The sequence below is a fragment of the Podarcis filfolensis genome (assembly GCF_964270895.1).
Source record: "Podarcis filfolensis genome assembly, chromosome: 2".
NCBI classification, from domain to species: Eukaryota; Metazoa; Chordata; class Lepidosauria; order Squamata; family Lacertidae; genus Podarcis; species Podarcis filfolensis.
This window is the reverse complement of record NC_139605.1, coordinates 95226868-95251706: the sequence shown is the minus strand read 5'-3', so window position 1 is coordinate 95251706 and position 24839 is coordinate 95226868. Positions and strand designations below refer to the sequence as shown.

General features: G+C 46.8%; 1 protein-coding gene across 5 annotated transcripts in view; it reads right to left on the bottom strand.

Moving 5' to 3' along the window:
- Window positions 1-24839, bottom strand: part of ENDOV (endonuclease V) — a 62156-nt gene that overhangs the window by 22392 nt on the left and 14925 nt on the right. For 2 of the 5 annotated variants that reach the window (XR_014544460.1, XR_014544461.1), the window contains exons 9-10: window positions 21562-21890; window positions 11632-11732 (exon numbers count right to left, since the gene is read on the bottom strand). Coding sequence is in view for 1 of the 5 variants with exons in the window: in XM_083598982.1 (XP_083455108.1) it covers window positions 21860-21890 (31 nt within the window). In the remaining 4 variants the exon portion in view is untranslated. Of the gene's footprint in view, window positions 1-11631; window positions 11733-20806; window positions 21891-24839 lie in introns of those variants that run through there. The other 3 variants (XR_014544462.1, XR_014544463.1, XM_083598982.1) reach the window with 2 other exon arrangements.

Below are 24839 nucleotides of genomic sequence, written 5' to 3'. Positions count from 1 at the left end.
GACTTGCCGATCAGAAGGTCAGCGGTTCGAATCCCCACGACGGGGTGAGCTCCTGTTGCTTGGTCCCTGCTCCTGCCAACCTAGCAGTTCAAAAGCACGTCAAAGTGCAAGTAGATAAATAGGTACCGCTCCGGCGGGAAGGTAAACGGCGTTTCTGTGTGCTGCGCTGGTTCACCAGAAGCGGCTTAGTCATGCTGGCCACATGACCCGGAAGCTGTACGCTGGCTCCCTTGGCCAATAAAGCGAGATGAGAGCCGCAAGCCCAGAGTTGGCCACGACTGGACCTAATGGTCAGGGGTCCCTTTACCTTATCCTTGACTATGGCTCCACATTGTTGGTCTCCATTTTGTGTAGAGCAAAATAAACACCAGGAGCCTTAGTTTGGTCAGACCTGAGTATCTACTTCCAGAGTCAATGCTAAATACATTACTTCTGGTAAATGAGCCACCATAGCTTCTAGAGGGCAAATTTGTGTCCCGGGCTTTTTAGACTCATCTACCCATGGTGTGAAACCAAAGGGGCGTATTGGTAGCCTAATGTGAAATATATCAGCATTATTTTCAGCTCGCCTGCCCCTCTGTGCATGTGAGGCTGAGCTCGGTTCCTAGTGATTTAACACAGAGCTGCAGCAGCCTGAATTAAGGAGCTGAAGTTGATGCAACCGCATCAGAGAATAAGCTTTGAGCTATACCCCATGACTCACCTGCATGGCCAGGAGATGACCCCACTCACACAAAAATCCTCTCCTTGCAAAAGCTTTACCCAGGCCCCAGGCCCAAGATGCTCTGTATCCACTTTCACAATGTTATTATTTAGTTTTCCTTCCATGGCCTTGACAATATCATAAAGGCAAATGTTCCACCTTCCATCAAGTCTGCTCCTTCCTTCCTGCCTGCCTGCCTTCCTGCCTGCCTCCCTCTCTCCCCCCCCTCTCTCTCTCTTGGCCTGTTCTCAGGCCTGTATTCCCAGGGCATCCTTTCTCTTGCCTGCTCTTAGCTCCCTGTCAGCCCATCTATGCTGAGGCAACAGGAAACCGATGACAAGAGCCACAGTGAACTCTGAAATTAGGTCAGTGATTGCCTGCAGCTGACATTTGCATTTGTCAGCCTGGTTCCATGCAGGGCTGCAGTGGCTCACAGCTGCAGGGCAGTCTCTAAAGCGAGGAGCCCAGCACTGGACCACTCCTACAAGCAGGAGTAAAAGGGTAAAAGGTAAAGGACCCCTGGATGGTTGAGTCCAGTCAAAGGCAGTTGCGGTGCTCATCTTGCTTCAGGCTGAGGGAGCTGGTGTTTGTCCACAGACTGCTTTCCAAGTCATGCGGGCAGTGTGACTAAACCGCTTCTGGCACAACAGGACACCATGGTGGAAACCAGAGCACATGGAAACACTGTTTACCTTCCCTGCCACAGAGGTACCTATTTATCTACTTGCACTGGTATGCTTGCAAACTGCTAGGTTGGCAGAAGCTGGGACAGAGCAATGGGAGCTCACCCTGTCATGCGGATTCGAACCACCGACTTTCCGACCAGCAAGCCCAAGAGGCTCAGTGGTTTAGACCACAGCGCCACCCGTGTCCTGCAAGCAGGAGTGACTGCAGGTAAACATGTGGAAACCTGACCAATCCCACCTGCAGCCCTGGAGTGCAGGCTGCTACAAAAGAAAAAAAATCACACATATACACACACACATTACATGTATAGAGGGCAAGTGGACTGGAAAGTAGGCTGAACTGAAGGGCATAGTGCAGCTGTGCCACCTGCAAACTCACCGCCACTCCTTATCCATCCACCCCAGCATCTGCTCTGCTGCCTGAGGTGGCAGCCTCCTCACTCTGTCTAATGGTAGGGATGGCCTTGTACACTGTCTGCTGCCTGCCCACCTCTCTTTTATCTCCCTTGTCTCTCACCTCAGGCAATCCACATTATTTATTTATATTCATGCCACAAATATTCCTCCTAATTCATGTCTGTGGCAGGATGCTGGAAAGCTGTTAAAGGCTTGGGAACATCTGTTTGGGAAAGAGCTAGTAGCTATCCATCTGAGAGCATTTGTCTGCCTGCGTGTGCCTGCACATTTCTGTTCTTAAATGTCTTTGTGCATGCATATGCAAGTGTAGTTTTGTGTGTGTTTCTTCTCTGGCAGTGACTCCTGACCGACATTGCACAGGCAAGGTGGTTTCATCACAGCAAGTTCTCCATCATGTGTCCTGGAGCGAGCACTAATATTTGATGGTTCTGGAACATGGGATGTGGACCACAGAGAAAGCAACCCACTACTGCCTCCCATTGAAGAAGACTGGGGTTCTAAAATAAGCAGAGGAGCAAGGAAGGTTAGGCAATGCTAGCCTCTAGGGATACACACCAGCTTCCTTGAGGAAGTTTTAAGAGCTACACTATTTAAGTTTTGGGGTCCAAATTCCCCACACTGGGCAATTATGTTTGCCATTCAAATAAAGGCATAAACCTCAGTTTGAAGGGGAGGGGGAATGATCTAGATTTTTGTTCTCCCTGGGTCACAGGGTTGCCCTAATTTCCTCTAACAGACACGTTTTTTGCAAAGCGATTCTTGCAGTAGAAAATATAATCTTGCAACAGAGCTACCAGAATCATCAAAAGTGGGACTCTGGTTGGCAGAGAGGACTCCTCTTTTCCTTCGCAGAAATGCGTACATGGAAATATGAGATACCGAGAGAAACCAACATTCTCCCATCCTGACACAGCAGGGCTGGTACCAACCCCACAGCTGTTTTCAATGAACCTTGTAGTTCCAAGCAGCTTGCCGAGGGCTGTTGGTCGCATGTCAAATGTTTTCAAGGGGTACCTCCTTGGCATTGGACATTACAAAAGTGTCAGCCTAAATCTTGCATCTGTGAGCAGGTTTATCTGAACTGAGGTGCTGAAGGCCCTCCACTTGTACTAGGATACAGGAGAATTTTTGTTGATCTGTTGAATGCAATATTCCTCAATTCTGAATACTTTGGTGTGTGTGCATGTGCACATTCAGATTATACACAAGCACACTTTAACTTAGATGTGTAGCACACCGCTGGGAGTCCCTTCGTAGCTGGTGCCTTGCTGATGCATTCCACACAGGAGATTTCTGGCCAGGGGGTCTCTAGCAGCCTGCAGTGACAATGTCAGGCTAATTGGATCTCAAGACTTCTGCAAACAACTGCATACCAGGTGACATTTACCTAACACTAATTGATATATGAGCAATTTGTCACAGCAGCCTTTGAAGTTGCCAAGTGGATCCCCTGCAAGTGCAGCCACTTCCTACTCAACTGAAACAAGGTTTGTGTGTTAACCAGAGAGCTTTAATCATATTGGCTCAGCACCGCTGTTTGGAGGGAATTACAAAGCTAGGCATTTTCTCAAAGACTTTCCAATCCCCACTGCTCCCTTAAGAATTGCTTTGATATTTCATTAGCTGGTGGAAACACGTTCTGGAAAAGGAGCTGAAATTTTAGCAGTTAAGGGATCACGTGGACTGCAAAACCTGAGCTTTCCTTCCTTCGAGTTATTTCTAGACCTAGTGCCTCTCAGTGAAACTGCTGTTGGGCTGGTGTTCCTACTCCACCTCAGGCATTCATTGGCTCTCTGAATTCTGTAGATGTTTGGAAGATTTATTTGGAAGGCAGGGAAGTGAGAAATTGGGGGGGGGGGGTGTTGTATAGAGAGGAGGAGGGAGGGAGAGATGAGGAGGAGGGGGAGGGAGATCTGTATAGCCTTGAAAGACTTGCCCCTTGATTGCATACCAGACTTTCTGTGTTTTTTAAAAAATATTCATTATACTACCTACTCCTTGTACACAGCCTGGGGAAAGAATGAATGTGCTGTATTTCTTGTGGAGAGATGAGATTTGCACCACTGTATTCCACACGAGACCTGCCACAGCTTCCCAAGCGCAAACGTCGGGACTGAATGGATGGGCAAGGTTTGCAATTAAGGAATCCGTCTACGTCCATCTCTTCCGCTGGCCAGCTTCAAGGTGCCAGGAGACCATGCACGTCACAATACCATATCTACCCCTGTGCAGCTTCTTGCCTTGCCAGCAATGTTGGCTCTGAACAAAGATAAAGGACAATGCAGGGATGTAGGCCACCCACAGTAGCAGCTTGAGAGAGACACAGCCTGCCTGCATTTCCCTTGTATCACAGAAGACCAGCTGCAGCAGTTGAAGCTAAGATAAGGTGCAGATGCCATTAGGAAACCAATAAATCTGGGACCATGAATCCACCTGAGGATTAGGGCAACCCGAGTTTCCAAACACTGTTAGGTGGAGACACTTTTATTGCCTTAGGTCACTAACAGTGACAAGAAGCTAGGCTTGTTATAAAACCAGATGCTTTCTCAGCCTCATTCTTTCTCTGCAGGGATTTATTAAAAGAAACTCTTGCTTTTATTGTGGGTCAGATAAGGGTTTATTTAAAGGTACTGTCTACCAAAGGGGTCAGGTATTTGAGCAGCTTCAGTTTCCCACTGGACAATGTTCATACATTCATTGTATAATGTATTTAGACTCTTAGTGTCTTTACTGGGGACTAAAAGACGCTTGCTTCTTGGGAGAAAAGCAATGACAAACCTGGACAGCATCTTTAAAAAGCAGAGACATCACCTTGCCGACAACGGTCTGTATACTTAAAGCTATGGTTTTCCCAGTAGTGATGTATGGAAGTGAGAGCTGGACCATAAAGAAGGCTGATCGCTGAAGAACTGATGCTTTTGAATTATGGTCCTGGAGGAGACTCTTGAGAGTCCCATGGACTGCAAGAAGATCAAACCTATCCATTTTGAAGGAAATCAGCCCTGAGTGCTCGCTGGAAGGACAGGTCCTGAAGCTGAGGCTCCAATACTTTGGCCACCTCATGAGAAGAGAAGACTCCCTGGAAAAGACCCTGATGTTGGGAAAGATTGAGGGCACAAGGAGAAGGGGACGACAGAGGACAAGATGGTTGGACAGTGTTCTCGAAGCTACCAGCATGAGTTTGACCAAACTGCGGGAGGAAGTGGAAGACAGGAGTGCCTGGCGTGCTCTGGTCCATGGGGTCACGAAGAGTCGGACATGACTAAACAACTAAACAACAACCAAGTCTCACTGAGTAGCAGAGAAAGCTATTTCCAAAATGCCAGTGCTTAGCGATAAACGAAAAAACCCCAAGTTTAATTCAGTGACAAAATTACAACTGCACATAATGAAACAGGAAGGTCTTTCTTCTGGTGGTTCTTGCCCAACCTGTACTGGTTCATTTTTTTCTTTCTGAAGAACAGGAATGGGAAATCTAAGGCTCTTGAGATGTTGGAGTACAACTGTCACCACTGCTTACTATTCACCATGCTGATTGGAGCTGTTGTACTGCAACATTTGAAGGCCACGGTTTCCACATCCCTGTAGGAGAAGACTTCGGTTGCCAATGTTCTCATTATGGCTGCCATGTGGGCAACACTTTTAAGTCATCCCACATTGTGAGTGGTTTTGTGCAGTGGCTAAGTTACCTTTGTACATGAACTGGGGTTCATGAAAAAGCATCCATTCATTAAAAGGCCATATAGTATGACCTTCAAGAAAGGTCTAACATCTCCACAGGGAAGCTGGAAGGCGCAACATGTCCGCTTGGAGCACTCCAACATTTCACATGAAAGTTACTTCTTGAAAACTGTGGAAGGCAAGAAGTTATGGCGCCCTTCAAATCAGGGGTGACTAAACTATGACCTTGCAGATGTTACTGGATTCCAAATCCCATCAACTTCAGCCAGCATGGCCAATGGTCAAGGATGATAGGAGATGTACTCCAACAACATCTGGAGAGTCACAGGGTAGACACCCCTGCTTTACATGTGACCCAACCTCTTTGGCAGAGGCCAATCATGCAGGCCCCAACTATAGATTCGGCGCCTCGCTGGGGAGTTAAGTACATGTTGGCCAGTACAGTACCCAAGACCCACACAGCTCACTTAGTTGGAACATTTCAACAATACCCAAGCTATACTCATGCAAAAGTTGAGCTTATCTGGTCTGGGGGACATTTAAAATGACCATGTCATTTATATAACCATGAAAAGCATTTAATCATTTTTATATTCGAATAATCTTTTTTCAAGAAAGGAAAAGTTGGAAAAAATTGTTCCTTAGCCCCTCCAGTAATGTTAAATCCAGAAAAGCTGGGTTATTTCAGGCTTTAGGGGCAGGTATGCCTGAGCACCAGTTAGAATGCAGATCCTGTGTAAAAGGTCCAGCCTATGTTCTGAGAGTGAATTCTGGCTGTCCCTTAAGAATGTGGAAGAAAGATTCTCCTGCAAGCTTCCTAATGTAAGTTTTCTGAGTGACTGCCTGCCTGCCCCTCAAAATAAAGAAAGTGGGACATCATGGCTTCTTCATGCCATAGACAATCAAAGTCAGGAGAGGCAGGGGGAACAGCTCTTCTCATTCTTCATCAACCTGGTGCCACCCTCCAGATGATTTGGACTACAACTTCCATCAGACTCAGACAGCAGAGCTATGCTGGCTGAGGCTGTTGGGAGTTTTGATCCAAAGGATCTGGAGGGCACCAGGTTGGCAAAGGCTGCTTTAAGCACACTTATTTCCCTCAGCCACAAAATATTTGCTGAACAAAATGAGGTGTACCAGAAAGCCTCCCTGTCTTAAGAGTTTCACGAACGAAACCTAGGAAAAAACACACACTACATTGCCCTACCTATTAGGTAACTCTCTTCTTTTCTGGCCAATTATTTCCCATATATCCCCTGTTCCTACCAGCCTGCACAGTCTTTAATGTATTTCAGCTTTTATCCCTGCAAGGTGAGCCAAGGCTGCTATTTCCAGCTCTCCTGGAAAATGTGGAATTATTGCCTACAGCCAGGAAAGCAGCTGTTGCCTGTTTATCAAGATAGCAGCAAATGAGCCACATATTGATTTGCAGACAGGGTTGTTTTCTTGAAAACATTTGCCCCATTAGAAACATGTAGGAACTTCTTCGCTGACCCCTAAGCAATCACGCAACTCTTTCCTAGAGTGTTTGCCCAGTGCTAGCAGAGCAGCTGTAGTAAATGTATCGACAACAGGCAAGTGATTTGGTATTGCATCCTATTAGGGTTATTGGGCTGTAACTCAAAGATCCTCATTTCCCCTATACACTTGTTGGGCAGCTTCCATCCTTTCTAGTTCGCCTCTCCCTTTGTCTGCACTATCCTATCTGTGTCAGACTGTCTATCAAGTCAGGGCAGTTGAAACATATAGAAAAGCATTTTGGTTTCCTACAACGATGGAATGGCTTCCCTCGGGAAAATGCCAGCGTCTGATAATAGTTTGGCAGTGCTACTAAGATCTTCTACATCAGGGATGCGGTCCTTCAGATGTTGCTAGACTACAGCTCCCATCATCCCTGACTATTGGCCATGCTTGCTGGAGCTAATGGACGTTGCAAGTCCAACATCATCCATATGGTCACAGATTCACCATCTCTGTTCAATTTGAACTGGTGATGGTGGTTGGCATTAAACTGAGGAAAATATGACTGTTGAATCATTTTGCTTCATTTGTTATTTAATTAGATTTTAATAATTTTTTATTAAACAAGGACAAGGCAGGCTATAATATTTAAAGGAAGAGCTGGCCTTGCTCTCAACACTGGCACCTTCCCACCCCATCTCAGATTACCAGCTACAGGCTGTTTTGTGCTGCACAGAATTCCTATGAAGTCAATCTTGCCAATTTTTCTACTCTCCCCTGGGTCGGGCCAGTGCAGACTCTTCCATCACACTAATGGCACCTCTCATAATTAACTCATTCACTATTAATTTGGATGTCAAAAGACATGCGTCACATTTGCCTTTAATTAATATGCCCTTAAAATAAAACTATGGGGCTTCGCCGGCAAACTTGAAAGGGAGACACTGCCCTACAGAGAACTTGGCTGGCATCAAGCCGCAAGAATAATGTGAGCACATGCTTTCTTTCCAGGGGCTCTGATGATATATAAAAAGGGAGAAAAGGTTAGAACAATGAGGGAATGACACTGGTCCCCAGGTGCTCATTGCAGTCCCTGCCACCCCATTACATTTTTTACAGGCAGGCATCAAACATAGTCAAGAGCATCAACGGTGCAACACACACAGGCCAGTGGGGAGCGGCTTTATGAAGGCTGTCCCATGAATCGGTCTGGTAAGCTCTTACCCACTTGCTAGAGCTGTGTTGAAAACAGACATGCAACGTGATAGCTAGGGTACATCAGAGAGAGATAGAGAGAAAACATGAGTATGCCGTAACTCCAACAGCTGAATTTATGGTTGCTATATCCAAGGAAAGGCACATCCTACCAGGTAACTGCATTTTCCAGAAACTGGATGGTTGCCAGAAACATACAGTTTTGCAGCCAGATGAGCTGCTCCTTCAGGGATGAGTTGGGGCAGCGAATGAGAATCTGCCCCAGTCTTAGAGTGACCAGAAGCAAAAGAGGCCAGGGTTCCTGTGCTTTATGAACTTGCACAAAAGAAATAATTTCGGAAGGTGCCAATTTACTCACCCCAGCAGATGTAGTCCAAAACCATGGGAGGGGACCACACTGATAACCCCCATCATCCCTGACCATTAGCCATCCTGGGTGGGGCTGGTGGGGTTTGTAATCCTCAACATCTGACGGGCACCACAATGACTATTCCTGCTTGACTAAGAACTCAGCTTCCAGTTGACCAGGAGATCCTAGGTGGCAGGACATTTAACATTTGGAAAAAACCACTACAGTGGTACCTCGGGTTACAAACACTTCAGGTTACAGACTCTGCTAACCCAGAAATAGTACCTCGGGTTAAGAAATTTGCTTCAGGGATGAGAACAGAAATTGTGCGGCAGCACAGTTTCAGGTTAAGAACAGACCTCAAGAACGAATTAAGTTCTTAACCCGAGGTACCACTGTACAAGCTTCTTTGAGCCTATGGGTTGGAACAGTATAAAAAATAAATGTTCTTCATTGAATAGTCAATCCAACCTAGGATTAATGCAGATCAATTGCATTGGCAAAAGTCATCCCTCTAGTCTCCATCACTCAAAAACCCATGATAGTTCACAAGACTGGGCTACTGATTGAGGAATGTGAATGGGTTTTCCCAGTACGTGGCAAGTTCTAAACTGGATATTGCGGATTCTCTCCAGGCCTTCTACAAACATACCTTACGCATATACCAGCACAGAGGCCCCTGCAATACAAGTGCTCCCAAACTGGAAGTGTGGTTATAACTCAGGAAAAAGCCAAGTCATTCTGTTTCCATATGTAGTCCAACAGCAGTGTAGAGTTAACTATCCTCTTCCAGTTACAGATAGGTAGCCGTGTTGGTCTGCCATAGTCAAAACAAAATTTTTTTTTTCCTTCCAGTAGCACCTTAAAGACCAACTAAGTTAGTTCTTGGTATGAGCTTTCGTGTGCATGCACGAAGTATTTGAAGAAGTGTGCATGCACACTTAGTATCTGAAGAATAGTATCTGAATAATAGTATCAGAAGAATAGTATCTGAAGAAGTGTGCATGCACACGAAAGCTCATACCAAGAACTAACTTAGTTGGTCTTTAAGGTGCTACTGGAAGGAAAAAAATTTTTTTGTTTTATCCTCTTCCAGTAGTTGGTACTTGTAACATGCTAAGAAATGTAGAGGTTTGTGCCATAGCATAAAGAGTAGACAGGGGCAACCAAGACCTGTTAATGGGAGATGAGGTGATAATTTTTGACGGAGAACACTTCCACCAGTGGAGGATCTTGGGGTCTCAAATTTCAGCGGTGCCCTGTGCAATGCCAAAATTTGGCACACACACCAGCTGTACCTTCCATTCTACATCACAGTTGCAGCTCCCCCTGTGGTGCCCCTGAAGCTCTCTGCACACAGTGTGACTGAACTGATCATGTTTCCCTAAATCCACCTCTGCTTCCATCCACACTAATTGATATCAGTTGCATGAGCAAACTCAGAAGAAGCAGCCATAAGGCAGCAACTGGCTCACAAAGATCAGAGAAAGCCAGAATCTGACTTTCCCCAGGCACTGCTGCCACCAACCAACTGCGCAGGAATCCAATTAAAGCCCTGGCATCTGAGCCTTATTTGCATTTGGACTGAAACACAAGCGAAAGGAAAGTGCAGGCTATTTGGCCAGTGGTGGTGCCTACTTGTCCATAAAAATATGGGCAGCAAAGGAGGCTTCCAAGCCAGTTCTTTGCTCTTGCCTGCAGGTCATCGTGGTCCACTGTCCTCCATCTCCAGTGATGTGGTATTTAAATAGTATGGGGTAAGCTTTAGCAGTGCTATCTGAACAACGGGCCTGACATTCTAAAATTAAGGGCATCATTATGTTCTGTGGAGTTACAACGCTATGGAACATGGGCACCGTTGAAAGCAAGGAGGCAAAGATGTTAATTCCATCTCCCATGGATTTCCCCAAAGTACCATGAGAAATTTAGAGCTGTCGCTTGCTAGATTAGAACCGACAGAGCTAGTGGTTTAGAAAGAGCAGGCAATCTTGTTGCCTACCCATGCAAAGCAGGACGGGCTTCTCCCTCCAAAAGCAGATTTCTTATTTGATTGCCCAAACCTCACACCTCTGCTGTCCCCAAATACCATTGCTTTACTCACTTAGAACGGCTGCGACAAGGAACAGCATGTTTACAACTTACTGAGCCATGGAACCAAAGCCCTGTTGCTTGGGCATCACGAGTCACCCCTGAAAGCTGAGCTGCAACCCTCCGTCATTTAATTCTCTATTGCTACATAATCATCTGATAGTGATTCATTATTAACAAAAGCAAAACAAAATGTTCAGAGTTGAAGGTCAACATATTTCATAAAGCTGCATAACAACAAGCTTCATTCAAAGCTTGCCTTTACTCTGAAAATGTCGCAGTCATAGTTCGTGGAGATGTTTATCAGAAACTGGAGCACCTAGGTAGATGCTGTTGAGAATTTGCTTGTTGGAGCAACTTCCCTGTGAGAAAAGGGCCTCAAATGTTTGCTTTTTTCTAGTTTAGACAGGTGGGGAAAGGGCTTTAAGGTATGTACCTTTGTGAATGGTGAAGAGCATAACCTCCAACATGTTGAAGGAAAATCAGGACACACATCTTTCACCTGAGAGCACAGCCCTAAAACACACACACACCTTTGGAGGCCACACTTTCATGGGAGCCAAACAGGCCATCTAATCACATACTCTCCAACATTTCTCTGATGAAAATAGGGGACGTCTCATTCCATAAATGTTAATTTTACTATTTATACCCCACACATCTTTACTAGGTTGCCCCAGCCACTCTGGGCGGCTTCCAGTATATATTAAAACATACAGCTGGCTGTGAATTACAATAAAACTAAAGTCATTGTGTTTTCAAGAAACTATAGGGCCCATAGATGGTATATGGATAATCAGTTGATAGAACAAGTTAAAGCCTTTAAATACCTCAGCCTTATTTTTCAGTCAACAGGGTCATGGGGCGCACATCAGAAATATGCAAAGGAAAAAGCGCCTCAAAGCGCCAAAATTCTAACAAACTTTTTCCATACAAAAGGTGGCAATCACACACCATCAACCCTTGAAGTGTTTAAAGCTAAATCCCTAGCACAGTTATTATATGGGGCTCAGATTTGGACAGGCACTCACCTTGGATCTACAGAAGCTGTTCAATCTTCTGTAGGCAATTTTTTTTCTGTTCCATCCTGTGTTCCAAAATGCTTCATTGCTCGTGGAGGCTAATCTTCCCTCTGTTGAATTATAGATTTGGTGTAGGACATTTAATTATTGGCTTCACCTAAATTTAAACCCCACTGGTCTACTACCCTTAGTATTGCAAGATTGCCATGAGCATGCTTGGACTAAAATTGTCAACCAAAAGCTTTACTTTTCTGGTTTATCACCACAAACAGTTATTAACACTGGGCTTCAGTAAAGCAAATAATTTAGACAGCGCTCCATATCCTCCCTGAATATTTTTGCCTGGCTGGAATGTGTCCTTGAATTCTGATAATGCCTCTTGCTTGCCTCAACAGAGGATTGAGGGGTGATTGTGTGTATGTGCAAAGCTAGTCTACTCTAAATGGGTAAATTCTGCATTCTTTGTTCTGCCTACTTTTGCCCTTGATCCCACCCACAACTAGCACGTGGTGCTCAGAAGATTGTCCAGGAGGAAATTTTGCTCTTGTGCCTAAAAAAAAACCCCAGTCCTGTTCTATTTCCCTCTCTACAGCAAAACACAGAACCCTATATAACTAATAACATTTATTGGCAGCTGGTTCAGGAGAGAAAATCTTTGCTCTCTCGTGCACACATATATATAAAACCATAAGATTATGAGCTGAGCAGAAAAACAGTGGTCTGGCCTACTTGTGTGTCTTTTAACAGTTGCTTGATTTGTAAAAATCAGGAGGGGAAGCTTTACATGCCACCGTGATAATATCACCACCTGCTAATGTCTGTACAGCAGGTGTTCAAGGCATCGCTGAAGCTGCTGGCTAAAAATCTGGAAACACTTGATTTGATCTGGTGGTCATTAGCTGCAGCCTGGTCTACACATGCAGAAGAACGAGGCTGTAGAATGGACTGTGCCCCTTCAGACCATTTTTGAATATGTTCCCATGTTTGTGGAGGAAAAGGCCATCAGTGGCTGGCTAACAGCTATGCCCTGCCTCTGCAGTTGGAGCCAGTATGTCACAGTCCAAGTCAAAGTCCCGGTTGAGGACGTCAGGACCGGGGGCAAGATGGCAGGGTGGGAGCAGAAACGAGAGTCCAGAAGCCAGAAGTCAGGAAGCCAAGAGTCTGAGGGTAAGAGAGCCGGGAGTCATAAAGCCAAGGGTCCAAGGGTCAGGAAGCAAGGAGTCACAAAGTCAAGGGATCAAGGATCAAGAAGCAAGGAATCAAGGAGCCAAACACAGCAAGGCAGGAAACGTGTTGCTGTGGCAAAGAGCCAAAGGGAAATGCTGACCTTATATCCCTTCCCAGCTCTTGCCACCAGGTGCTGTGAGTTACCAATCAGCCTCACCTGTGCGGCCACGCCTTGCCTCCTCAGAACAAACTTAGGAAGGCCCCATTCTTGCTGGACACAGGGGCTGGCTCCTGTATGCACTCCTGACACAGTAATGCTTTTGGATACCAGTTCTTGGAAGCTTAAGGAAGAGGAGAGTGCTCTTGTGCTTGGGTCCTGCTTGTGGCGTTTCCAAAGGCATCTGGTTGGCTACTCAGAGAACGGGATCAGGACTAGATAAGCCAATGGCCTGGTCCAGGAGGCTCTTCTTATGTTGTCATCTGAGCTGCCGCGCCCATGAGGTGGGGTTGAGAACCTGCCTCAGGCAGTGGAAGTGCAAGAGGCGCCGCCAGCTCCACCTGCCCCACCACTTCCACTGCAATGAGGGAGGTGTTTCACTGTGTGGCATTTCCACTCATCTTCCCTGTCCCTGGCTCCCGCCGAACCGTCAAGTTCAATGAGAGAGCCAGTGTGTTCCTGCACACCTCGTTGCTGCTCAGCTCCCTACCTGCCTCAGGAAGAAGCTGAACAGCAAGGCTTTCGGGAGTACCGAATTTCGTGAGAGCTGGGATGCGGTGGTGGTGATGGTGGCAGTAGCAGGGGAGGTGGCAGCAATTCCTGTTTCGTCTCAGGTGGCAAAACGGGGAGGGCTGCCCCTGGTGCTGGTGGTTTTAAACCTCCTGTAGATAAAGAACTACCAAACATTCCTTGCTTTTTGCAGGGAGCTTTATACGTGGTGACAGATTGCATATGAGACTGCAAGCTACTGCTTGGAAACCCTCTTCTTTGCAATTTTTATATGTGCACAAGCCTTGTCCTCTTCCCTGTTATGGCCATGATACTCCTGTTTTCTTTTTCACCCAAAGCACCCACTGCTGAACACAAAGCACTGGCTCAGATGCGGCAAATGAAAGGGAGGTTATTGATTTGCTGTTTTAATTTTTAATTATTTGCTGTTTTTATCCTGCATTTTATTCTGTGAACCACCCTGAGATCTTATTATGAAGGGCGGTATATAAATCTAATAAATAAAACAAATGAATGGAGCTCCAGGAAAAGAGCATGGCTGTGGTCTTCTGGGATGCGGGGAGGCAGGACAGCAATTCCCTTTGCCTAACAGGATACTCTTTCCCGCTCTAGTAGAGCCCTTGCGCCTTTAAATAGCTGCATGATAGGCAGAAAGTTAGCAGATGGAGCTTGTCTTGGATGTAGCAAGCTGAGCCCAGAGCATTACTGCATCCAACTCAGTATTGTCTTCCACGGGTAGCCACCATGGACTCATGGATGTTTTTGGACTCGGCCCCAGCCAACATGACCAATGGTCAACACTGATGGGAACGGCAGTCCAGCAACATATGGAGGGTGCCATATTGGCTACCCCATAGTGGCTGGCGGTAGCTCTCTGCAGAGTTTCAAGCTGGTGTGTCTCCCTACTTGGATATGCCAGGATTGAATCTGGATACTTCTGCATGCAAAACAGATGCTGCCGTGGACCCATGGTTCTGCTGCCATTGAGATATAGTGATGGGAATAACCACCATCTATTGAGTTTTTGCCCATGACTAAGCTCAGTTTCCAGTAATTTCTGTTGCCTTCCTTGGGTCGAATTTTAAACTGCAAGATCCTCAGGGCAGGGACTTGCCCTTTTACCATCATAGGCACGGACAGTGCCGTATTGCTGTTGCAAAAGAAATATTAATGCTAATAAAAGCCAAAGGGGCACTGCTAACCAAGAACCAAGACTGCAAACGATAGTGCCTGAAATTAGTTCACGACTTGGCTCTGCAAATTTTGGGCTGGGTTATCCATGCTTGAGAGGTCCTCTTTGCACAGCCAACCTTGTAATCAAGAGCATGATGCTACCCAGATGCTTGGGAGCCTCTCTCCTCCCACCCAGCGGAAGCTTAAATGTCATTCTTCACTTTAATTACCAGTTTTCCAGCTCCACGCAGCTGTGGTTCAGGAAGGCCACATGGGCACCTCATGAATATGCTGGTGAAGAGGGCAGCACAAGGAGGCAGCCTGCTCCGAAATATGTAGCATGGATGGGAGGCAGAGTGGGGACAGGCCAGGTGGGTTTGACTCATGCCAGGAACAGGCTGCTGAGTCAAAGCGAGGAAGGGTTCCAAAGAGAGTGCCAGTTGCCTCTTCTAGTGCCTCCATTCAGGCAGATGGAGCTCTGGGCTGTGTGTGTGTGTGTGTGTGTGTGTGTGTGGAGAAGCCTGATTTATCTTCACACTTGCAGGGTCTCTAGCCAGAAGTTATGGGCTGGACTAGAGGACAAGGCGGGAGAAGTCAATGCCTCCTGGCCAGAAACATATCTGTTTAAGAGTTATTGCTCTCACTAAGAATACACTTTTTTAAAAAAGAGGAAAGAGAATGGGATCTAACAAAGCAATATATTTTGTGCTTATAGAAAAGCTAGTTAGTTTTTCCTTTGGGGCTCTGGGGCTGTTAGGGAGATAGGATGGTTTTCCGAGTTGGGATGGGACTGCCCCCGGCATGCCAGAAATGGACGGTGTTTAGTCATGCTGGCCACATGACCCGGAAGCTGTACGCTGGCTCCCTTGGCCAGTAAAGTGAGATGAGCGCTGCAACCCCAGAGTCATCCACGACTGGACCTAACGGTCAGGGGTCCCTTTACCTTTAGTTAGCCCCAAAAGCAAAGTCCCAATGAAAGAAGAATAGCTACTTAAACTGATGGAATATGCACAGCTCACAGACCTAACGTACAGAATAAGAGAACAAGAAGAATATATGTATAAAGAAGATTGGAAAATGTTTACTGAATATATGGGGGAAATTGTGTACATTTGAAAACGTGGCCAGCATTAAGATAAATTCAACAGTGTAAATAAGTTTTGATGGATGTAATAATGGAATACTGAATGGCTTAGTTTATATAAAATATGCAAGGATTATATTACGCAAAATGAACCATGGAAAGAGATGAAGGGAAGTCATTGATATTGCAAGGTTGTTTGAATGAATATTCTAAAATGTAAAACAGAAAAATTAATAAAAATTATAGAAAGAAACGGACCCAGCCCTGCCCTGCAGGTGGTTCAGCCAGAGACCTGGCAAATGATCCCTCTTTACCATGCAATCCTAACAGTGTCTGCTCAAAAGCAAGGCCTACTGAACTCCCTGGGACTTACTCTGAAGTAAGTGGTTGCAGCCTTAAGCACCTTTGTGTATTTAATGTAGGGGAAGACAGCCAGCCAAATAGGTATGCAGAGGTGCACAAAAATCTCTCAGACACTGTTGGAGAGATAGGTTTACTGCTAAGAATCACCGGGCATAATATAATAAAACTTGGCCAGGGATTGCATCCAGTGGATAGGAGTATAAAGGGTCTCAGGGGTGGAGGAAAGTTCCAAACGTGTCTTTCCACTAAGGCTGGCGATCCACGAATATTGAACCAGGTTTTCCTGTTCCTTGTTTCTAAACCAATTAGATAAAGACCAGGCTAATCCGCCATTGTGTCTGCAGGGTCAGGAATAGAAACCAAACAATGGGATTTATGTACTGAGAAGGTAGGTGTGCGTTTAACTCAGCTGAGTTAAACATAGCTGCTTCATTGCAACGTATTTATTTATTTGTGAGATTTATAGTCCATCTTGCATTAAATATAATCCGGGAGGGCGGGGGGCGGCGGCAATATGATAAACTAAAAACACAATTAAAATCAACACAACCTTAAAACAGCAAATAGGAACAAGTCAACAGGTTTGGTGGGGGGCAGACGAGACCATCTCCACCAACAGTTTAACCAAAAGCCTGAGTGAAACTGGCACTGAAAATCCATCAGGGTGGCACCAGTTGAACTTGAGAGGGAAGGGTAATCCATAACTGGGGCACTAGCGCTGGGAACACCCTTTCATGTGTTGCCACAAAGTAGATGTTTGGCAGATGTGGCACAGTCAAGAGGACATCCACACAAGATCAAATCATGTGGGCAGATGCCTATGGGAACAAGGGCTCCGTCAAGAATCCTGGTCCAGGATGGGGAACCTGTGGTCCTCTCGATGTTGCTGATGTCCCAGAATTCTGCAGTCATTGGTTATACTGGCTGGGGCTGATAGGAGTAACATTGGGTGGGTCACTGATTTTGTCATCCCTGATCTAGGTCCCTGATCTGGCTTTATATGCCACAACAAACATCTTGAATGTGGTTTGGTAGCAAACTGACAACCAACAAAGCTCCTTTGGAACTGGTGTGCTATGCAAGGTCTTCTGGGGCATGTTAAAGGAGGTAACAGCTGTGTAAGTGTGCAGGAGACAGGGGTAAGGGGAAGGAATAGTACGTTCAAGTGATGCCTTGGTTATTGGAAATTCACCCAGACATACGCAGTCTCAGTTATCCTAAGCTTTGCAGAAGCTACCCCGTTTTTGTCTGCAACCAGGAGAGTTAAAAGCTTATCCTTTTAAAAAGGAATCAAGGGAAGATACCCAGATTCTGCCACACCTACAGGACTTTGTATTAGGTGCTAGATAATAATTGTGCAGTCCCATCGACCCCTACAGGCCAGGGATAGGAAACTTGTGGCCTTCCAGATGTTGTTGGAATCCCAACTGTGAGCCAGCATGGCCAGTGATGCAGTGGCAGGCTTTCAAATGTCAGCAGCGCCCTGGGTGACAGCAAAATCCAGTGCCACGGCACCCCTCCCCTTCTTGCCTTCCACTCTACATCATTGTTGTGGCACTCAGTGTGGGCGAACTGGTCCCACTCCCCTAAATTCGCCTATGAAGGGTGATGGGAGGGTGCTCAGGGGTGGGTGGTCTGATGCGATAGAAGCTCTAGCCTGACTTCCTGGCAGGTGTGTTGTTGTTGCTGCTTATGAGGATGGAGAGCGGGAGGACATGGCAAGGTGAGCATGTGGCACAGACATGTGCCAGCTGAGCCAACCCAACGTTCCTGCTGGTGGGCTTCGCATCACGCCACCCTCCCCTGTCGCCTTGATCCTCCCTCCAGATTCAACACACACTAATGAAATAACTAATGTGACAGAGGGAAGGTTTTGACTAAAAGTGGGCGGCAGAAGGGAGAATTCTGGAGACAGAAACCAGCTCTGGGGGGAAAATGAACATTCTGTTGCTCTTCGTAGCAGGCAGGAGAGAACTGAGTAGGAAGGCACTTTCCCATTCTCCTGCTGCCGGTGCGGAGAGCAGACAGAAAAAGAAAAGGCATCTAGCTGACACTGTGCTGTGGGGTGGGTTCCCTCCTGTCTTGCCCAGTGTTCCAGAAGACTATGGGAGACGGTGGTCTCTCTCTGTGTCTTTTTCCGTTGCTTTCCAGGTTGCATCAGCTGGGTCCATGAACCCCTTGCCATTCACTCACTGTTGCTCTTCAACCTCTTGCTAATTTTGGGCTCTGTTCTCTAAGAAAACAGAGTAAGCGGGGTATCCCATTCTTTTCTCACACCCCTCTCTCTGTTTTCTTTCCTTCTTACAGCTTGCAGGCTTTCTTCCAAATGGCCCTGCTATATACCTGGGCAAGAGATCTTCCCGTTCCAAAGCAACCAACAGCACCAGAGTGGGTGAACAGGTGGAGCAGTGGAATGATGGATGGACCCATCTGGCGGGTGGCCTGGGGGCTCAGGCACTGCCACCTCAACAGCTGTGCACAGATGGCACCATCTCACTCAGCCAGAGTGAATTTGCTTTTGCAGGCAGAGCTCGCCAATGACACTTTCTGCAGATCCTTCCCCGTTACAAGATGCTTGGGTGGCAGAAGCTGCTTAACACCCCCTCTTCTCCAGCCCCTTGACTTCCACCCCAGCTTTGAAGAAGAAGAAGAGGAGTTTGGATTTGATACCCTGCTTTATCACTACCCGAAGGAGTCTCAAAGCGGCTAACATTCTCCTTTCCCTTCCTCCCCCACAACAAACACTCTGTGAGGTGAGTGGGGCTGAGAGACTTAAAAGAAGTGTGACTGGCCCAAGGTCACCCAGCAGCTGCATGTGGAGGAGCGGGGAAGCAAACCCGGTTCACCAGATTACGAATCTACCACTCTTAACCACTACACCTCACTGAGTCACAGCTGAGCTCCCCATCCAGCTCACATCTGGGAGCTGAGACTGGCTGCTGCAAAAGGGAAATGCCAGCTGCAAGGACTCCCCCCCCCCCCGTCTGGCTCCTTGACAGCACTGGGCCATTGTGCCACTCACTAAGCAAAGAGCTAGCTCCCAGGGAAGGCTGGCGATGGCAAGGATATTTGCAAAGCTGTGTTGGGTACCCAGGCGGTCTCAGATGCTGTAAGGACCTGGATTGCCACTGGAGAAAGGGACTCAGGCCCAGGTTCTGGTGCCATCAGCATAAGCAGAGATGGCGGAGGAAAGCCAAGGTGTTGGAAGAGGAGGATGCTGCAGATTGGATTTAAGAGGAGAGAGGGCGGTGGAGGAGGAGTTCGAATGGCACATCACGATAAATGGGAAAGAGGGAGAGAACCAAAGCTCAGGATAACAGATGGACTGTGGGATGGGATTGAGGAAAAGGGAGCCGAGAGTTGGGCTGTGCAGCTGGGGGAGAAGTGGGGGCTGCAGGTCAAAACGAAGAGACGTGGGGCTTAATTCAACATGGACGGGAGGAGCTCAGGCCTTGCGTAACAGGTGGACTGTGGGATGGGATTGAAGGGCATTAGCAAACCTGAAGGGGGGGTGGGGGCAAGGAGGGAGAGAGCCGACAAATGCACTCATAGGTCAAGGCCAAGTGCCATTGTCAGAGTTGATCTGGAGTAGATCACAGGACCGAAATAAGCAGAGGATGAGACGAATGCTCATGCTGGCGTTTCTCCTGAGGCCTGTTGTTCCAGTTGCCACAAGAATAAATAGGTATACAATATACGTATTATTTCTACAGTAGTTGTTTCCCCTGTTAATACTGAGCAGGGCTGAATGGTTGAGTCTTTACATACACCCTGAGCAACTGTGGACTAATTCCATAAGGCACAACAATTAATGAAATAATGAAACCTATTATTTGGTCTGACTACTAACAGTTCGCTACTATGAACATTTACTTAGATTTAACTAATGCTTTAATATCACGCAAAATAAAGTTAGCTACATAAACATTTTTTATATTAAAAAAACTCATAGGTCTGATGCATTTTTTTGAGTTTCCTGGTCAGGCTCCCGCTAATACGATGCCAGACCAGAGCATGTGACCAAGGCAACATGAATCTCCTTTTTCCAGTTCTGGCTGCCATAAGACCCTGCTGGCCATTGCAAGCCCAACTCTCAAAGGCAAAACACTGTCACCCTTGTGGGCTAAGTAAAGGCTGCTTAACTGAGGCACCTGGCAAGATTCTGCAGCCTGAGTGTAGCCCGGGCCTCCTACAAAACAAGGAGGCAGATTGTTGGCTTCCTCAAGCTACACCCACCCACGGGATACACAGAGTCCTCTCACTATCCATCTGCTGGGACCATCAGGAGTTGGGGATTCAGCATCTGCTCCCAAGGGAGGTGTGAAAGTGGCAGAAACGATCACGGCAGAGCGGAGAGCAGAATGAGCCAGGAGGCTGAGTGACTTGATGTCGCTAGAAAAGCTCAAGCAAAAGGGTGGGAGATGGGGGGAGAGGAGAGAAAGAGAGAGAACACTGCCCAAATGAGTTGAGCCATATTGCTTGGCTAAACTCACAGCCTTTAATGGAATCCCTTCCCTTCCCTTGGAATTCCCATTCCTTGCCGTATTATTTCCCCATTAGCAGCCCTACACAGTCTGGTTTCTTGCTGTAGAATCGAGCACAGGTTCTCGGACGCCTCCTTGTTGGCAAACCGCATATGTGTGTGTGTGTGTGGGAAATACAATCGTTCAGAGATTACCAACAAAGGTTTATTTTCGGCACTTTGAAGATCTCAAATATGACTAAGATCTTACAAACAAAAGCAATGCTTTCTTCCTGACCTGCGTGTGGCTGTGTCAGAAAAGAAGACAGACAGGCACAGGTGATGCTCTTGCATGCCCACTTCTCAGTTTCCACTCCTTTCACAGCAGGACTTGGGGCTTCTTCTTCACACATTGCAAGCTTAAGACAATGCTCTCTAAATGTGTGCATAGAAAAATGTAATATATGGACCTGCCCAAATTTTTATTGAGAGCAACTGGGGTAGAATGCAGTTTCCCAATCAAGGGCTGAACTAGAGGCGATGCAAGTTGTGTGAAAGCAATTCGCCCACAGGGAAGAGGGAGCAGCCTCAAGACCATGAGGAGGAAGGGGACTTGAACTCTGTTGTGATTCCGAGAAGACCTGCTTCTCCAATACAACTATTTGCATTTCTATTAGTGCCAGTGGGAACCTGAGGCTAATCACAACTAGGTTTGCTGTTTGTTCTGATTTAGCACCGAAGAGTGGGTTTTTCAGGGGAAAGCTGCAGGACAAAGGTCAAGTGCAAAACTGCTTTCTAGGAACAGGAGAAGTGGAAGTGTAAGCAAGCCCTTCCTCCGAAATGCAAATAGCAGCTTTGGGGAAGAGGTGGGACTCTGGTAGGCAAGGAAAGAGTTAAACTTCACTCCCAGAATCCCCACAAATGCTATTCCCATTGCCCCGACACACGGATTCAAACTTTTACCTGTTCCCATTGCAGTAGTGCTGTGTACATTTTCTTCTTTGTGCAACTAACATTGCATCTAGTCTGGGCTCTGGTAACAAACAGTTTTTCCTGCTACAAAAGGTGAGAAGCAGCCCCGAGATTGCCCCAGCTGTACGACTGGGGGATCAGGGCCACGATGTTGGTGGCACTGAAGCTCCATTATTCCTTCTGCTGAACGTCTGCACAGGGAAGTCAACAGAAGTCACAGAGCAGCTGGGAGGTCGTTGTGTCACTTGTCCCGGACAAAGAGGTTTCAAAGAACGTCCTCAATGCTGCATTAATGTTCAGAGTCTGTGTCTTCACTCATCCTAGAGAGGAGAGGAGGTGTTAAAAAGAAGGGGAAAGAACGAACATTTCCACGGCTGCCAAACAAATTAGAGTTTTGTTTTTTTTAAAAAAAATCTCATCAACAGCCTTGCTGTTAGCTAATTAATTAGCCAATTTGTGTAACATTTTCAGTATCTCAACAAAAGCCACTATTTGGAGATTACTTATTGACGGGAACAGTTCCTACAGTCACAGGTTTCTGTATTTGTAGGAGGCTGCTGTGATACCTGGAGGAACAGAAGCGGCAATCCTCAGCTCATTTACTTTCTAGTAAAGTCCCTCAAAATGCAATAGGACTTCTCAGTCAAAGTGCACTGGCTTGCTAAAGAAAAGTGCCCTAAACACCAACCTCCACTTGGGTATGGGGGGGGGGCGGACTCAGGCCTTGCAACTTGGCACAGCTCATACTAGACAAGGAGTGGCTAAGCTACACCCTGCAGGCCGTAGGCTGCCCTGCCCCCTCACAAAACTCGCCACCACAAGGTTGTATTTTTTTTAAAAAAAGCATTATTTATTTTCTCTGTGCGTGCATGAGTCCCCCACTATGAGTCCATGACTGCAAATGTTTTTTCTGGGTCCCTTCTCAATGCGCCCATCTTTTAAAATGGTGGCAGGCATTTGCGGCCCTCTAGGCCTCTCTAGCTATCCCTCAGAACTCTATTTCTCCCTTGTCCTGCTTCGTACTCCAGCTAAAATAAATACTAGAACTCTGTTAGTATCTCTTCCTTGTCTGGATGGGGGATAGAGAAGAGGTGTGTGTGTGTGTGTGTGTGTGTGTGTGTGTAAACAAGCCTAATGCACCTGGGTAAAATTTACATTTCCTCATTTTTCTCTCAAGTCCAACCTATCACAGGGATACAGATGACCCTTGGAAAGTTTCCCAGAAGCGAATGTGGCCCTCAGGCTGAAAAATGTTCCCCAACCCTGTTTAAACACACACACATTGCTCTCAAGGATCCCCTGCTTTGATGCCAAAAGTTTTTTTGCAGACCCCACAACCTGCCACGTTCGACCCAGCCAATATATATTTTTTAATTTTGAAAAACACACACACAATGAAGGACGTTTTCCCTTACTGGCCTCCTGCTGCGACACCGTGATCTAAAAAGCTTTTTGTGATTCCCCAGGACACTGCGCCCTCCCCACCCCCACCCCTACTTGTCCTTCAATAAAAAATTAATTTGTTTTTTCCTGAACTGAATAATCAATAATGAATGATAAGGCATGATTTAAGACATTGTGGAATAGTTGACGGTAAAGGCTCTTGGAAGGCAGCCTTGAGAACTGCAGGCCTCGCTTGTGGCCTTTTGCATTTAAGCCATTCCCACTTCTGAGATGTAGCCCCACAAGATCAGCCATAGGGGAGTGTGCCTTTGGTGGTGGGTGTCCACAACATATCAGAATTGTGCAGAACAGAAGCCCTGGAACTGCATACCTACACCCTCCCTGGCACTAGAGAAATCAAGGCCTAAGCAGAGATGGCATGCAATATTTTTCTTGGTTGGAACAGGATTTCCATTGTGAACGTGTGCTGCTGCTCAGCTCTGCCCCTGCACTGTGAGCCTTGTTGGAAACCTATGACCGGGGCAAACAGCAGCAAGAAAGAGGTGAAATTCAAGGCATCAAAACAGCTTGTACCTCTGGGAAGGTGTGGGCAGAATAAGCACCTACATCAGAGTGTCTTTCCCTTTTTAGGCTAGAATGTGTAAAAGGAGCATAAAACGAAAAGCACCAAGGAATCTATGAACTGGGGGTTGAGGGAATCCACCTCTCATGTACCTTTCTTGAATCTAGATGAGATCAAGCACAGCGCCATTCAGGGGTTACAGTGAGCAATGCAAACCTGTTAAAAACTTGCAGCCCTGGTAAACACTCCCAGCACATGCACACACACACACACACACACACACACACACACACGCAAACACAACTATCATAAAAAGCAGGTGCAGCATGGGATAGGAGGGCACAAGAGCCTTGGCCTGGGGCAGCGCACGCTGGGGGCGTATCCTGCACTCAGCACCCCTTGAGCTGAACAGAGACAACAACAGCTGGGATGGTGGCAGATGGTTCTCAAACCCCAGTGCCCTGAATGAAGGCAGAATCCTGCATGCATCAGGCTCCAAAGGGTAGGAGGGCAATTTGCCAGCTCTCTGCAGAGGGACTTGGCCTGCCTCATCTTCACCTCTTCCATTATCCCGCCTGCAGATAAATGCTAATAGCCTTTCAGGGGGGCTGACACTTGCACTCACTTAAACACCTATCACTCCCTCCCTGCCAGGATTACGATCCCTGCTCCTCCAAGAGCTTCAGCCTGAAGGCAACTGTCAGATTACAGAGGGGAAGCATCTCCAAAACAGCTTCCCTGGCTGCCTTTAACCGCCAAGGCAGGGCTTGCGTATTATGAATGGAGGTGGTCCCAGGGTCAGTGGACATTCTAGGCTGCAAATGAGTCTAGGGGCTGAAAATGAAGCCACTACAGATAACAGGCAGGTCATAAGTGCAGCGAAAGGACAATAATAAGGACAGCATAAAAAAACGGATTCTGGTTTATTATTTGGACATAGCACCACATTTGGATTGCAGATCTGGAATGAAGCAGAAATGTACTGGAACGAAAGCAGGTTTTGGGGCAGAGTGGCAAACAGGGCCAGACAAAAACATTTTGCCGCCTGATCCACGGCACCTAATTTTCCCCTCCCCACCACGCTAGGTCAAATGCTTTTTAAAAGTTCTGCTGCACCATTCAGAGATTAATCCCTTTCCTCATCAACTATCCTCCTAAACTCCTCCCTCCCCCTCCGAACAGAGCAGATCTGCCCTGGCTGCAAGCCGGAGTGACGTGGGTCGGTTTGTAGGAGCAAAACATCACCTGGGTGACTGCGGATTTAACACAGCATAGAAGATGCAGCAGTCTCAATGCCCAGAGA